This window comes from Centroberyx affinis, unplaced genomic scaffold, assembly GCF_046629955.1.
Source record: "Centroberyx affinis isolate AG114_WGS23_722 - 3 ecotype Tasmania unplaced genomic scaffold, CSIRO-AGI_Caff_v1 ptg001602l_1, whole genome shotgun sequence".
Taxonomy (NCBI): domain Eukaryota; kingdom Metazoa; phylum Chordata; class Actinopteri; order Beryciformes; family Berycidae; genus Centroberyx; species Centroberyx affinis.
In genome coordinates this window covers 319,190-335,215 of record NW_027280047.1, presented here as the reverse complement: position 1 = coordinate 335,215, position 16,026 = coordinate 319,190, and the positions used below count along the sequence as shown (strand labels likewise).

The following is a 16,026-nucleotide window of genomic DNA, read 5'->3' as shown; positions in this document are numbered from 1 at the left end:
AGTGAGTCATTATGAATCCCTCTCTCCGCTGCTATAGCTCTGAAAATAGGCTCACTTTCCTGTTAAGATTTCTCTGGGGGGAACGTCTGTGATCATCTCTCAAAACGTTCCTTTCATTCTGCAACAAACATGTCCCAAAATAAGAGAGGGCTAGGAATCTTGGAGTCAGGCCAAAGCAGTTTTTGGGAACATGAAATCTTGGATGGAGACTGTTTTCTCTGAACAGGATATGCACACACACACATAAGCACACACACACACAGACACAGAAACACAACATCTACACACACACACACATACTGTACATACACAAACAAACTAAACTTCCCTCCTTAAGAGGATCCAGCAAACTGACTGACTCCAAGGCCTGATCCTTAATCTAACCCTAACTAAACGTAACTCAAGTTCAGAAAGCGAGTGAAGACATTGATTTGTTCATAAAATTATTGACTTCTCTCTTTATATCTGATATTATGTGCATTCATTTTTCATTCCTGTATTTTGAAGCGATTTTCTTATTAACAGTGTTATTGTTTTTAACCATTAAATCGAGTAACATAGGTGTTTATGATGAGATAAAATGCAATATGCAAGTGAAAAAATGATATAGGAATATTTACATACATGGAAAATCATTTGATTCTGGGTTTAAGATCTCCTGCTGTAGCATTACAGTAACATAACTGGATGGAGAGCTGCAGAGCAGGATTGAGGATGTACTGTGTGTTTGGTTTGTAGATATGTGTGGTGTGTGTCTGTGTCTGTATATTTGTGCGTGTGTGTGTGTGTGTGTGTGTGTGTGTGTGTTTTATGCACCATGTGGGTCTCTGTGACACAGCCTCTGGGCCTGCAGCTCTGCTGAATGAGAGGGCTTATTTTTTATTTTAAGAGGAGGGGAGGAGAGGGGAGAGACTAGAGGAGGGAGGGATATTTCCCGGCCTGAAATTTGTAAATGAGATTTGCTAACCCTGGGCACGACATCCATTTTGGGTCCCACATCGAGGGGTAAAAAACAGCTATTTCAATCTCTCCATCTCCTCTATCTCTGAACTCTACAGTATACACTCACACTAAGATGCATAACGTGGTGCAGCCTCTGCGCTGGCTTGTCACTCATTGATAGCTTTGGGTCATCTAGCCTTTACAGACCTGTCAAACAGTGTTTGCAAATCATTCTTGTGTGTTTTTTTTATTTTTTTAACCTGCTTGGAGAACCAGATGGGTGGGGTTTTGTGAGTGGCGCTCACTTCCTGCATTCCCTTAATGTTTTACATCAGTAGATCATTTAATTTATTCACGTTGTGAGATATCTGCTATTTTTATCTCGTCTTAGTTGTTTTAAAAAGTAGGCCTAAATATTTTAAAATAAATTCTGTCTAAATATTACAAGGAACTCCCAGCAAAGAAGAGGGTACCAATTCTAAGCCTCAACTGTGTAAAATTAAGCTTTATTTTCTGTTTCACTTTATGGACTATAGTTGGCTGAAGCCTCTTGCTTTGGTTTGTCCCGGTCCTGTTGGTCGACGTAACCACAGAGAACGTTACCTAATAGCTATTGGTCGAAAGTTTTATTTTGGAGAGGAAAACGTGGAAATCAGAGAAGCGTTCCCAAATGCGTGCATTAAAATGAAGCAGTGACCGAAACCGAAAACCATTAGTGTTCTGATGCAACTTAGCAAACGCAATTGGTGGCCTCTCGTTCAAAGTGATGGATTATCTTTACCAACCGAATTAGAAGTCTCCGGAGTTGTTTTCTATTCTGTATGGAATTGAATGGGAGTGAATGAGCCTGATAGGTCTGGCAAAACTGATTTAAAAATATATTTAATCATGACGCATGCATGTAAAAGATGTCACAATTAACATTAAAGGGATGGAAAACGGAAAATATGAGCAAAAACTTAAATCATGCTGGAATTGGAACTATTACCTGACCACTAAAGCTAATTGACTTTCAAATACTTTCCTGTGATACTGGCACTCTAAGATGGCATAGCAACACCAGAAATGCTTTGCAAATACTATCTGACCAGGCTACACACTAGTATCCTTGCAGGCTGTGGCTAATATCTCATCTCTATAACACAATAGTAGCATGATCCAGCAGTTTAAAATGACCCATGTGATCTTTGAAATACACATGCTGAGAGAGGTCCCATACAACATAAATGGAAGTAGCCAAAGAGCATTGGATGCAACAAAGAGTCATCTGTCCATCCAATAAAACCACACTCAGTGCTAAAAATAGGCCCATTCAGAACAGCCCAGAAAGAAGAGCTGCTCCAGCTCTCATAGCAGAACAGTCCTTGCTCTCAAACCACCCCTCCCTTCCGATGGGATTTGCCAGGCCTGTGTCAATGTGCCAGTGACCCGATCTCTCCTCTCTTTCTCCTTCAAGGCCTGTTCAGGTCTCCTAAGACAGTGATTAACATCATTAAGGGTCTTACTTAAATCCTCTGGCTTAGGGATATAGGAGAAAGGAGAGGTGAAGGTGATAGATACATATAGAGATGTATGAGAAAAAAAAAAACAGGTACGTATATATATTTCCATCCATGCCATGTATTTTCAGATTACCCAGAAAAAAACTCTTAACATCTGTTTTGTATTTTTCTTAGCCTGTCATGTCACAATTTCAATTTCTACACATTTGATTGTGTCTTCTGTCAACAAACAATAAAATGGTGAGAAAAATTTGCAATGCTAAAAAGCATTAAGGCTATAATACATGTAAGCTGCAACTCCTCGACTGTAGTGTTTGTATGGAAGGAGTGAGGAAAGGGAAATATCCCTATCACCTGACTTTTCTTGCGGTCATCAAAGCCTCCAGGGGAAAAGGGAGTGTAAGATGGTGTCAATGAAAGAAAAGAAGGTGAGGCGCTTCACAACAAACATATCTGCAAATTAACTGCAGAAGAGTAATGGAGTCAATGACAGGAAGAAGAGAGCATGGTCAGGATTAGAAGGCAATCTGGATTAGTCAGAGGATCTGGGGCTCACGCTGCTGCTACTGCAGGCATCTGATGACACATACACAAAAATGCCAAGTCAGGCCGAGAGTCAGAGACAAGATATCTGTGTGTGTCTGTGAATGTGTGTGAGTGTGCACACATGTTATCTTTTGCTCTTTTCCAGCAAGCACAAGCCTTTTGCAATTTTGCAGGCTGAAATTGTCTATTGTGATATTTTAATTTTATCAGACAGAAATCCCTTGAGAAGAGGATTAGAGACATATTGCCATATACTCTAATCATGCACTATGTAATAGCTCTTTGCTTTAATATCTATGAAGTTAACAAAGCACTGGCACAAAGTCAAATATGTATTCTATCCTTTTTAATACAATTGGCTCATATAACAAGCTGACTAATAATACTTGAGAAATAACTTAATTACCACTCACTCTCTGCAGCCGTCTAATTATAGCCTTTACAAAAGAGCAGCAGTAATGCACTGTTAAGTGTAATGGGAGTTTACCTAATTAGGCCTATCACACACGGGCATAGGAACACACGCGCGCGCACACACACACACACACACACACACACTGGTGGAACAACTGTCATTCAGTAATTAGTAATGGTGATGGAACCCTCCATTACTGTTTCATTTTCACACCAGGGCAGGGTTTCATTTTCACAGGGAAGAGTCGGCTGACCCATGTGCTTGCACACAGCCAGCCTTTGTTAACAGCTTTTGAAACGGCAATATCATCTTTTTTGAGACAACCGCGGCACAGCACAGCATGACACAGTACCTAGTTTCCCTTTTTATTTCCACAATCAGTTAAAAGCTACTGCAGTATTTTACCATTATCTACTCTAGTAATGACCGTCTTATATCTCCATCGGCAGTGCTAATGAGCGAGCAGGCGCGGTCTAACTGCGGCGGCTAATAGGGCTGGTCACACAGTCTAACAAGGTGTGAATATATATATTACAGGCTCCAGGGAAGGTAATGGAGGTGTTTGCTCTTATTATCACAGAGCTGGTGGGGTGCCCTAATGATGCCCTGGTGAGCTAAGCAGCCAGTTAGCCAGCCAGCCAGCCAGCTAGCCAGCCACCCACCCAGCCGGCCAGCCTGGTGTTCAGCTCTTTGTTTATAACCACAGCAGATGTACACATGTACCAAGCTTGGCCTGGAGTCCAATTGGGTGTTCAAGCTTGTGTGGGATCCGAACCTGGACTGCACACTCTGACGGCTCGGTTTATGGGATGTGGGAACCCTTTATTTGGTACTGAAACGGGTTCTACATCTGGTGTGTAGGAAACCAGAGGCCGGAGGTTGATATGAGCTAATTTAAATATATTCTAATGAGTTATGCCAAGGTTAGGGTTAGGGTTAGCTCCATTTCTTTGCATTTTCATTTTCACCCATATAAACAGCATGTATATTGATATGGATACATTTACTACCTCATAAAATAAATGTAACTTGTGGCCAAAAATGTCATTTGACATCTTTAAGGACCTTTTCTACCAAAATCACATGTGTATTGTGTATTCTTTTATTAAAGGTTCTTATGCACAAATGTTGTGTTTATGACTAAATATAAGCCAAAAATAGATCTTGATGCCGAAAGTCATTATACTGATTTTCTCAAATTTTTTGAATCAAAAGTTAGGATTAATTTATATCTTATTCCATTTATGTATGTAATATTAATTTATTTGTTGATTGTACCCTGCAATATAGGATAAAATCAACATCTACAGTGCAGCTTATTTTAGCCACATATATACAGTATATTAATTCATACAAATGTGGCTTTAAATTCAGAGGAAGATAATTTGTACAGTATAGTTACTAAAAACAAACGATTGTCATAAATGAGAATCCCTTGATCTGGGATCAGTGTTCTGAATGTTTCACCAAATGAAACCCATAAGACTTAAGATGAAACATTGTCAGCAGTGTTATTTTGAGATACTTAATGTTTTTTTATTTTATTTGAGCAGTGAAACCAATTAATATCTCACCAACACTCACCACCAACACCTCTCAGTTAAGTCGCAGTCATGTGTTTCCTATCATTACACCTTGTAAAATGTTTTAACTGTTGAGTACAAGAGGCCAGACATGCATTTTTGCACACAATATATTATACAACGGATTTAATAAGTTAAATGTTTAATAGTTTCTGGTTTCTATTTTAGAATTTCATTTGTTTGGAGGCATATTGAGCAGTGTAAAATTTTCACTGCAACACAAAAGCGGTGAAAAAAAAAAAATCTGACACTGCTCTTATTGCTTCCTCAAGATGTTATGGAGATTGCAAGCCAAGTCTCATCTAAACACTGGAAAATATTGATGCTAAGAGGGCTTGATTATAATTAATCATACGACATTTCCGAATGGAAACAGATTGTCCAAATGGAAATATTTGAGTGCGTGTGTCACGACTAAACACTGTAGCATCTGTCGGCGCAGACAGAACAGAACTGAGGTCATCCTCCCATGTGAGTTCTCTGGTCTCTGAGATGTCCTGGAAAAGCCGGTCTTGTGCTTACAGTGACGACACCGTGGTTAATCATCACAATAATAATAAAGACAATACGATCTTGTCTGAGGTTAGATGTTCTTCTTGGGAGTGATCATCAAAGGCTGAGTGTGTGTGCATCGATGCACACATATATGCACCGATCTACAGAGGAGGGCGCAAACCATTACTATTAAAAAACAAAATTGCACCAGCAGCTGTCTCCAATTCTGCACCCGATTTACCCGCAATTTCGGCACTCTCTGGGGCTTGAATTGAGCAGGAAAACCAGGTGTCAAGTGGAAGGAACAAAACAATATATTTTTGTAGGCAAATCAAAAGTAAAAGCAGTTAAAAAGCATGCCTAATAGGAAAATAGACCGAAAGCTGTCTCCCTTTCTCCTTCCTACAGTTTATTTGTTTCAAATATTTTTCGACTGTTCTGCTCCTTCTATTATCATCTATTTCTTCTTCAGAAAAAAAGCTATTTTATGAGTTATATGTATTATGGCATTTGCCAAAATAAAAGACAGACATGGAATGTAAAGTCTGACTTAATGAAGTTGTAAAGCCATACTAACCCTAACCCTAAAATAACTGATAGGTTGATGTAAACTAGTACTTCCATTCAGTAATCTGCACAGAGGAAGGTATTTGATCAATGTCTTCCTCTGTTTTTGCACCCTATAAGTGGCTCACCTCAAATAGTGATCAAATTAATAGTGCAAAAATTCACACCCTCATTCCTCATTATACTTCCATATTTTAGATGTTGGTGCTTCTGATTAGTAGATCAGAGTCTTTCATTTTAATGAGTACAATAAGGCTGTATCTGCGCTAACATTTGGGGGTCAGTCACATTTTTTCTGTGCTGAGACAAAATGTAACAAATGGTTTCTAATGCAAGCAGGGTGGCCACGGACACACACAAATGGCTCTTAGAAAATGAGAAGGGAAAGGGGAGGAGCTAAAGAGGATGAAATATATGGTGCAAGTCAGATGAGTGTACCCAATATTTAATAAGGTCTCCTTTACGATGCAAAATAAGCAAAAAACAGGCCACATATTGGGCTTAGTAAAACATGTAATCCATTAACATTCCCTTTGAGGCAATGTTTGTCAGGTCGCATATATCTCTATAACTCCACCACCAACAATCATCTATTGCACATGTTGAACATAACGATTTTATGACTTTGAAAGCCACATAAACTACATCAACTGGTCTCCAGCCATAAATCAGAATATTATCTGGCAGGATTTAAAACTCTTTTCATGAAATGAGAATTCCACTCTATGAAAACCAGTATAGACTATAACTAATCTAGCACGTTTGGCACTCACACTAATATTCTGCACAAGTCTTCTTTGACCTTTCCTTTCCTGCCAAGTCATCACAAAGTGAGAGAGTGAACAGATCCTACACTTGACACAGATTCACACAAAAACACCTAAACACACACACACATGCCTCCACACAGTGCCAGTGCACTAAACACACAACAAACACACAAGGGATGCACAATTAACTGGAAAAAAAAAACTTGAAATTGCAAGAGGCTGCATTCTTTTTTAAATCACAGGGAAGGCTTTTCCAGATGGCCTCTTAAACAGGGTGTTCTCATGCTGTGCTGAATTCCTGGCCTACAAATCAAGTTGCACATCAGACAAATATTTCATCATGAACACACCAAATGCTAAACAATAGCAGTAGCCTTTTTTCCCTTTTTTAAATCTGGTTTAAAATGACTTAAAAAAAGATTCTGCCCTTATGTATCCTACAACATACAGCAACCGCAACATTCAGAAAAAAAAACTATGCACTATTGTTTTTTGTCAACACATAAATATGCACATTTAAACACATATATATTCATATTTACACACACACACTCAGACGCGACGCACGAACCATCCTCCACTACAAATCTTCAAGGAAACACCTGAAACCCCTTTCAACCAATAACTTGGGAGAGCGTACATACAGTGTGTCGCTTATATGCCGTTTGTGAGTGTAGGCTGGGGGCCAACAGGATGGGATGTTGAGCTCAGGCTGGACTGGAGTCGCGACAGGTGACTCTGCTGAGTCCAATGAGCCCCTTAGGTCAGCTGTGTCGGAGGGGGGATTAGGAGCGGTCGGTGATCCCATCAAAGCAACGTGTCACCAGCACCATGTCTTACCACTGAGCCACACACTCCAGCGAGCACTGATCCCCTTAACTGGCTCTCAGCGGGCCCGGCAACTAAGGCAAGCTGACAGCAGGGCTATTTTAGGGCAGAAATCACCCCGGTTTGGACAGGGCTACAGATAGAGATGGCCCGGGCCCATGCCATCGCTCTCCATTAGAGAGAATGAAAAACACTATGAGGAGCCCACTTTGCCACTTTGCAGCAGAGAGCAACCTTTTGCTCACGACGGCTCCCAGAAACAGATGAGGGATAAATGTGTTGTGACAGCAGCTAATAAGGTCCCTGTGATCTGCTGGCAGTCTGGCAGTGTGTGTCTGTGTGTGCATGTGTGTGTGTGTGTATGTGTGCATGTGCGCGAATGCCCATGTGTCGTCTAGGTTTCTTACAGTAGTATGCTTTGAACAGAGGAGTAAAATGCACTGATGAGAGATAAAGAGAGCCGCTAAAAGAGGTTGCGTCTCGAAACATGACTACAAGATACACATTTGGCATGCTTGATCATCATCTCCACTTTTGTAGGACAGATTAAAGAGTCAATGCACTAAAATAGCAGGCAGGAACAGAAATAAAGTCTCTACAAATAGCACGCCTGAATCTCAAAATGCACTGAATGGCACACCAGTCACTCTGATTATCAATATCTAATCTAAATATACTGTTGTTGTTACTAAAGCTGAGGGCGGCTGTGGCTCAGGAGGTAGAGCGGGTCATTCGATCCCTGGCTCCTCCAGTCCGCATGTCGAAGTGTCCTTGGGCAAGATACTGAACCCCAAATTGCTCCCGATGGTTGCTCCAGCACCCTGCGTAGTAGCTTGCCGCCATCGGTGTATGAATGTGTGTGAGAATGGGTGAATGTAGGCATGTTGTGAAGCGCTTTGGATAAAAGCGCTATATAAATGCAGTCCATTCCATTGCATAAAGCTCTCTGAAAAGGACTATAGAAATAGAGTGTGTTATCATTATTACTATACACAGTACAGTGCAGATGTCCCATTGCCATGAATGTCATGAATGCATAATATCACCATCCATTGATCCATATGGGCCTGCCAAGCCAAAATTTAGGCATCCATCCAGCGACCACAAATAGAGCAAAGGGTTCTAAAAGTAATTTGCGATGGCCTTTTAACTCCTCGCTAATGATCATCTGCCCCTAATACAGGCGATCATGGACTAAGACTTGACCACGGTCAGTAAACCAGGAGCTAACCCAATTACCTCCTGCTCTGGACACTCCAGGAGGATACATCCACGTTACTTGACTGGAATACAGTACATTCATGCTTGCTGTTACACACAGTGTGCAGAGAAGCAAGTTGCTAATGGAACGGAAAGGTTTATCTACTGTCCCCCATTATGACAAATTAGTTTATGAATTAGTTTCTGTTAAGTACTTGCTTTGAAGAGGCATCTCTTTTTTTGCTTTATTTAGAACTTGTTAGTAATGTGTTGTGTCTGTTAACTTGTTAAGCTCGGTGATGTCTGTCTTTAAAAGAAAAAAGAATTTCTAATAAAACTCAGGATAGTATTATGGTAATGAGATTATCACACAAGCTATGTGTGATGCAGATGCAGATGTATGTACGCCTGTGGTCCTCTGCATTGTCTCCCTTCTCGCTCAAGTTACATCTCAGCTCTCTGCAAGGCAACCATCTCCAAAAGCATTTCCCTTGAAACAGTCTGGCTGTGTGGCAGTGAATATTTGCGCTGTCAAAGGATAAAGATATCACAGCGTGTCTGAAACTATTAAAGCTCCAATTCTTGTCCCAATTTATTTTGCTTTCCTGATAGAGCTGAGTGGAGAAGCCATTAGTTTTTCTTAACAAAATGAGACGGCTAGGGCTTTTTTTTAAGGTCCATTCTATTGTAGCGGTTAAGAACTGTGTATACCTTGCTGCGCGTTCCATATAAGCAGAGGAAATCACTTAGTTATAGCAGGTTCAGTGTGCTTGGAGGAAAACCAGGCAATCGCTGGCACGTCTAAATGTATTTCACATGGCACCAGTTGTTATAAAAGCTCAATTCATCCCCTTGCAAAGAGCACATTGTAATTTGCAGTTTAATGTGCATATTACAGTCATTTAAGCATTGTGCTGTTTCCACGATCAGGCATACAGCCTTATTGATTAACCTGTGCTTTGGGAAGCCTGCGGAGGCTTGAGGCAGAGTCCTGGGCTGCCCCCCCCCCCCCCCCCCGTCAACCCCCCCAGCCCATCACCCCTGCACCCCCACCCCATTCATATCCGGAGGAGGGTTGTGGGATCGATGGCATGCAGGGATGCTATTAGAGCTGAGGCAGCTAGGCAGCCAGGCAGCCGCGACTTCAAAAGCAAAGTGTGGGAGGAGAAATAACACAAGGTAATTATCTGGGCCCCGCTAGCTACCAGCGAGGTAATCTGTAGAGTCGTGGAAGAGGGGGGCTGTGGAGGTGGTGTTCAGGTTGTCTGTCCGTATTTACCTCAACTCTCCACATTCTGCTCACTCCAGCAGTGCTGACGGAGAAGACAGAGCAACTTTCCCTTACACACATTTTATCCACATTTTACAATATTACCTGCTTCAGTGACATCTTTATTAAAAGTTGTGTGCAACATAGCCTACAGCTAAAATAGGTGGTTGATATTAATAGAATAAATGAAGTTGGGTGAGAAAACTAAGTTGTGACTAACAGCTAGCCCTTCAAAAATGTAAACTGCTGACCAGTTTCAGAGTTTCTTCTTCAGGCAATAAGCACAGCTAATGTAGAAACAGTAGTAGGAGTGAATGACAGCCCCACCTGTCACGCTACCGTTGAAGCCAAATTGCCCAGCAAGGTGAGAAGCCATCTGCTTTTCTAGTTAGCTTAAAAGTCATGATGAGTGAGAAGCCATTAGGCAAATTCTCAAAGAGCATCTGGACAACAAGTCATCACAAGGTCAAGAAAGTTACACTTCACTTCAAATCAAACTGCAGCTCATACAATCTGATTTCATTGATTAAACATGCATGTTCTGGCTTTCTATGTTCTTTTCAAATGAAGCCAGTCAGACGCCATACGAGACTTCCAACACGCACATTTAGGTTATCTTCTTACCGTGAGATGAATTTGCTTGTAGGTCTCGTTGTACTGTAGGTGAATGAATGTTTGAATATGTTATGTAAATGTGTATATCTATGGCGGCCTTACGTCACGTTCAAATCAAAGTAGCACAATGTAGGTTAAAGAAAATTATTCACACAAGTTTAATGTATCAAAACAACAAACGGTAATAAAGATAATCTACAAACTTAGGAGCGTGCGGTTGAAAAACTGTTTCTCTGCGGTGTCTCTCTCCTTTGTCGCACACCTGGTTCAATTAACCTCTTGCCACACGTATGCTACGTCATTGGCTGGTATCAGTCTCAGCCTCAGTAGTCAAGTACGACCAAAAATATGCTCATTAAATAAAATGGCTCCAACAATGCAAAAAACACATTCAATCAAATAGCTGCTAAATAGAATCAGCAAAGCACGATTTTTAATTTTCTGATCGCTCATTTGGAAGTGCACACAAAATCTTCGTTCAGAGCAATTTAATATAATTTGCATCCTCTGTTCCTGAATGATGTTTCTCATTTGTGTAATCAAATACAACAGAAATAATCACTGGTGCAACTATTCCACTCCACGCCTAAAAGCTCTATCCCAAATGAGTCATTCCTAATGGAAAGAAAACACAAATTACCACTGCTAGGAATAGATCACTCCATTTCACATATATGAGAAATAAAATAAATTCTGTCGGTTGAAACGCAGAAACACAAGCACAGACACACACACATTCACTTTCACTCACTCACTCACTCACTCACTCACACACACTTAAAACAGAAGACAATTATAAAAACTGCAGAATCAGCAAGCTAACTCCTACGTGTGGTCTTAAGCTTTGCGCTCGCCAGCTTCTTTCTGCTTCCAGTGCTGTTAATGAGTTAAAGGTCAGTAGGCTGTTATGACACCAATTAGAGCAATATTTCAAATCAGCACTGTAGCTCAGCAGCGCATGGTGGTCGGCCGACGCTCTGTGAGATTTCAACAAAGCTAATCGCAGAATAATGAGCACAAACCGCTGCCGCAACGGTGAGGGATGCAACTGAATGTAAACCCTCGGGGTGGTTTAGAGGTCATGTACTTCAATTAGTGCCATAGCTCTCTAGATGGATGAACGCAGGGGTTGGGGTGGGGTAAAGGGGCAGGGGTCGCGTTAAGGTTAAAGCTCAGGGTCAGTTTAGAGAACTTCTGCTCAACCAACCCTTGAAAGGAAAACTTTACCTGAGGCTTTTTTTTTCTACATTTTAGGTATTTCAGTTAATGCTTTTATCCAGAGAGACTTATGAGTGATACATTATCTTGTGGACAATTTGACAGGACACATGGTGGGGATCAATCCTGTAACTTTTTCCTGTATGGGATAGAGACTCTACCACCAGGACACCCTGTCAAAAAACTGAATTAGCACTGCCTATATCTTAATGTTAGCTGGAATATGATGTCTAAAGTCATTAACATCAGGTTCCACAAGAAAATATACTTCTCTCACGGATAAGCGGATAAACATGACATACCTCAAACAGTCCAGTCTGCTTCTAATGAGAGCGCATAAATGTACTAACTATCTATACACACATCTTGATTGACTTCTGGCGCTCTGCCACCTATCATTGTATATTTGGTTTCACACATATACTGTAAATTAAATCACTCAAAATATCTGGAAAATTGGTTACAAGTGAAATAAAAAAAACCCAAAAAAAACACAATTCCTTCCATTTCTCCTGATGTCTCTTCTGGTCTGTCTGTAATCTCTTCCACAGCTAGATGGACAATAGCAGACACCAGCTGTGCTAAAACAATGTGCTAACAACACTAGTTACGACGGTACTAATTGCAGTCATAAACACACAGACTCAGAGCAAGTATACACTGTTGCCTGTTTTTTTTACTTAAATTTATCTACGGGAAGAGTCTTGCTGAACATGCCAGCTCTTTTTAAGCACCACCCTGTTTTACCGTCATAGGCTAACATTCACACCTGACACTGCCCTTATTTTACTGCAACGCTGTATGGTTGAGGACAGAAATGAGTGTGCACAACAACCACGACAACAACAACAAACCAACATGAAAGGTAGAGGAAGAGAAAGTGCTTTTCTAAGGCGGAGGGTGTTCAATTTAACAAATTTCCAACTACGGACATTGAAAGATGCAAAAAAGGTGTGTTAAAAAAATAAATATAAAAATAAATTAACGTTTACTTGGTGACGGTGAGAGGCACACAGCTGTCTGTCTCTGCACATACAGCAGCAGTAGCAGTGAAGGAAAAGAGAAAAAGAGAATACCGGTGGATCTTTGTGAGACATAATTGCTTTTTATTTTGCAAAACAAATAGCACTTCAGAATGATTTGGTTCATGGATTGGAGACACTCAAATAAGCTCTCAGTTTGCTTTCAGATCGCCTGGTTCACGTCCTTTAATCCCAACTCCCGTTGATACAGCATGGCTCTGAAAAGGGGGCGTGCCAAATTAGCATCCGGGGTACAGTAAGTAAGTTGTTCATGTGACCTGACCCAGCTGGGCCTGGCAATTCTGGCTCTGGAACCAAGTCAAACGTTTTGCCTATGATCACAGTACTCTCCAAAGCGTAGGGAAAGACATATTTTACTATTGAAAATGGGCGGCTTTTAAATGCTTTGCTCAAGGGCACTTTGTCTGTAGTTGCTGAGAGAAAAAAAGAGCATTAAACATTAACTTCCCGTGCCCAGATCTGGGCATTCAGATTCTGGGGACAGTCTGGGGATTCAAACCAATTTTGCTTTCACAGTCCGACTTCCCTTAACCTTTAGTCTACGGCTGACTGCACAACAGACACCCCTGTATGCCACAGCTGTTCTGAGCCGGAGCTCAGGAGTCAGACTGTGTCACCTCGCTCTCTATGATATACCACTAATAAACAAGAGGGCAGTCCAGAGGCAAGCGCCCTTTAACAAGGACAATAACACCGGTCCACTTCCACCAATGACACCTTGATGAATAAACTCTCCAAACTAATCGATGACACCACGGCAGCAGCAGCCAGCCTGCCAACCGCTTGGTCAGGCAGTGTGAGAGACACACGAACCCCAGGCCCACCTTGAGTAAATTGCAGCGGGTGTTGCTGTTGCCTCCTCTGCTGAATTAACCAACCGAGAGCACAAAAATACACACACACACACACACACACTCTCTCCTACTCTCTGTCTCTCTCTCTCACACACACATGCAGGTCTAAGGACAGGGGCCATGGCCTTGTTGCCCATTGTAGAGAGGAGCCACCCACTGTGAAGTAAGGAACAACTGTTTGATGTTGCTGCTGTGAGCTGGTTAGAAAATCTCTGCTCTCTAAAATCGCAGGAGTTAGGGCCTTGATGCCTCATTGCTTTACAATGCAGCAACAACAAACAAAGACAGAGAAAGACAAGAGCCTGTGTACAACATAAAAACTGCGTACCTAACCTTTTGTGCGGCTTAAGCATGAGAGAAATCAATGCTGCCAGGTAGCGCAAATCATCACCTTCACTCATTGTTCACCACACATCAAACAATTATATTAGTTCACAGTTTCAGTGGACTTTTCATGTCAGTCTAAATGCAGTTTCAGACGCCCTTTTCACCTTGCCGAGATGAAGACCCTAAAGGGAAATGCCGATTAATGTCTGCTCAAAGTTTGCTCAAAGCACTCAAAATCGATACAGCATGCCGTGACAAGCGTCCCATTCAGAGCTGCCAGTAGCAGTCAGTTCAGTCATCTACTGTATGTTTTCGTCTATCTGTTGTGTTTACTCTGGCGCTATCTCTTTTCTGCTCTAAGGCCTATGGAGCCTCTCAGGGTGATTGACAGAAAGAGGTTCAGGCTCCTGCCAGAGAGGCATGATTGACGTCCTCGAGATGGAGGAGAGCCAGCGAGGATTTTACTGTCACTCTGGATGTGTAGAGGGCGCCAAGATGACAGGGGGTGGATATGTTTGAGAACCTGCACTCACACATGGAGACTGCACAAGTCACTATGTAATCATAAGCAGATTTGAATGTACAGGCCATAGCTGTGGTTTGCAGTATGTGTATCGAACTGTTCTCATGGCAACATAACAATGCATTAGCTGCTTCCTCTGAAACCACTAAAGGAAAGACCGAAGGCACCTATTGAGTTTCACTTTTTCTTACAGCGAAGAACACTGGTGAGCCAACAGGTACTACCAGCATTGGATAACATTCACTTCTCTGCAATTATCAATGCTCCTGGCTATCATGAGCAAAATACAACATATCACCTAACAACACAAATGCATGCAAACAGCTTTGCAACTTTGCTTTTCAGCACTCAAAGAGACAAAACAGTAAGGAGAATGAGTCTCTCTCTGATAGCAGAGGATGTATTACCCGCGATAACACACTAGACAGACAGGATCTCATCATTGATCAAACATACTGAGGCACACCCAGACACGTACAGGCGCACATATAGTCATACAGGCACAGCAGCAGTAGATGTGCAGCAGTGGGGGTGTACGACTTACTTTTTTGTCGTCTTTCTGGCTGGCTGGCTGAGGGTCCTTACTGTGGCTGTCAGCAGAGGGCCTGGCGCTGGCATCCGTCTGTCTGTCTTCCGACTCACTCTGCTGATTGGCCCCCGACCGAGGAGAGCCCAGGGGGAGGGGCTCCGGCTGCTGAATGCCACTCTGGACCTCCATCTTCCTCTGCACTGCCTTAGAGAGGAAGAGGGAGATGGAGGAGGCGAGGAAAAGAGATGATTTAAACGGGTGCGGCGATGTACAGCACACACAAACATTCTGTGATATGTTCTCACACCGTCTCCCCCTCACAATACACACACATACACACACACACACACACACACACAGTATAACAAAACTGTGTGTACCCCCTCTACTGTAGGTTTCATCTGAGGTGCTGATGATTGCATGAGACATCAATAAGAAAATGTTGGCTGTAGTGAACACAAAATTTCTTAGTATTACATATATAATCATTTATATTCATACAAACACCACAACAAAAGTACTTTCATTCAAGGGCACACAGCATCGAAGTTCTTTATCGCCAAAACAACCTACAAATCACCTAACAACAGGTGCACACACACCTAATTATTTTCCTTGCACTTCAAAAGCCACACCAGATTATTGCATTGATAAAGAGTGCTACATTTAGGCTACAAATCCAACACAAAGCAGAGCTAAACTTCCTTTTTGGTATGGGGTTGGTAAGCCAAAAAAGGAGATCTAAGGCATGAATGTAGCTGGGCAGCAGGGTGGTGTAGTGAACAGGGAGACCGCCCTT

The 16,026-nt window shown here is 41.8% G+C and overlaps 1 protein-coding gene across 1 annotated transcript in view; it reads right to left on the bottom strand.

Moving 5' to 3' along the window:
* LOC139651177 (CUGBP Elav-like family member 3-B) overlaps positions 1–15,416 on the bottom strand; it is a gene marked incomplete at its 3' end in the record, with an annotated part of 143,161 nt that extends 127,745 nt beyond the window's left edge. Inside the window, exon 1 of the mRNA XM_071528032.1 lies at positions 15,243–15,416. Within this exon, the coding sequence (XP_071384133.1) occupies positions 15,243–15,416 (174 nt within the window). The remainder of the gene's footprint in view (positions 1–15,242) is intronic.
* Between the last annotated feature and the right edge of the window lie 610 nt (positions 15,417–16,026).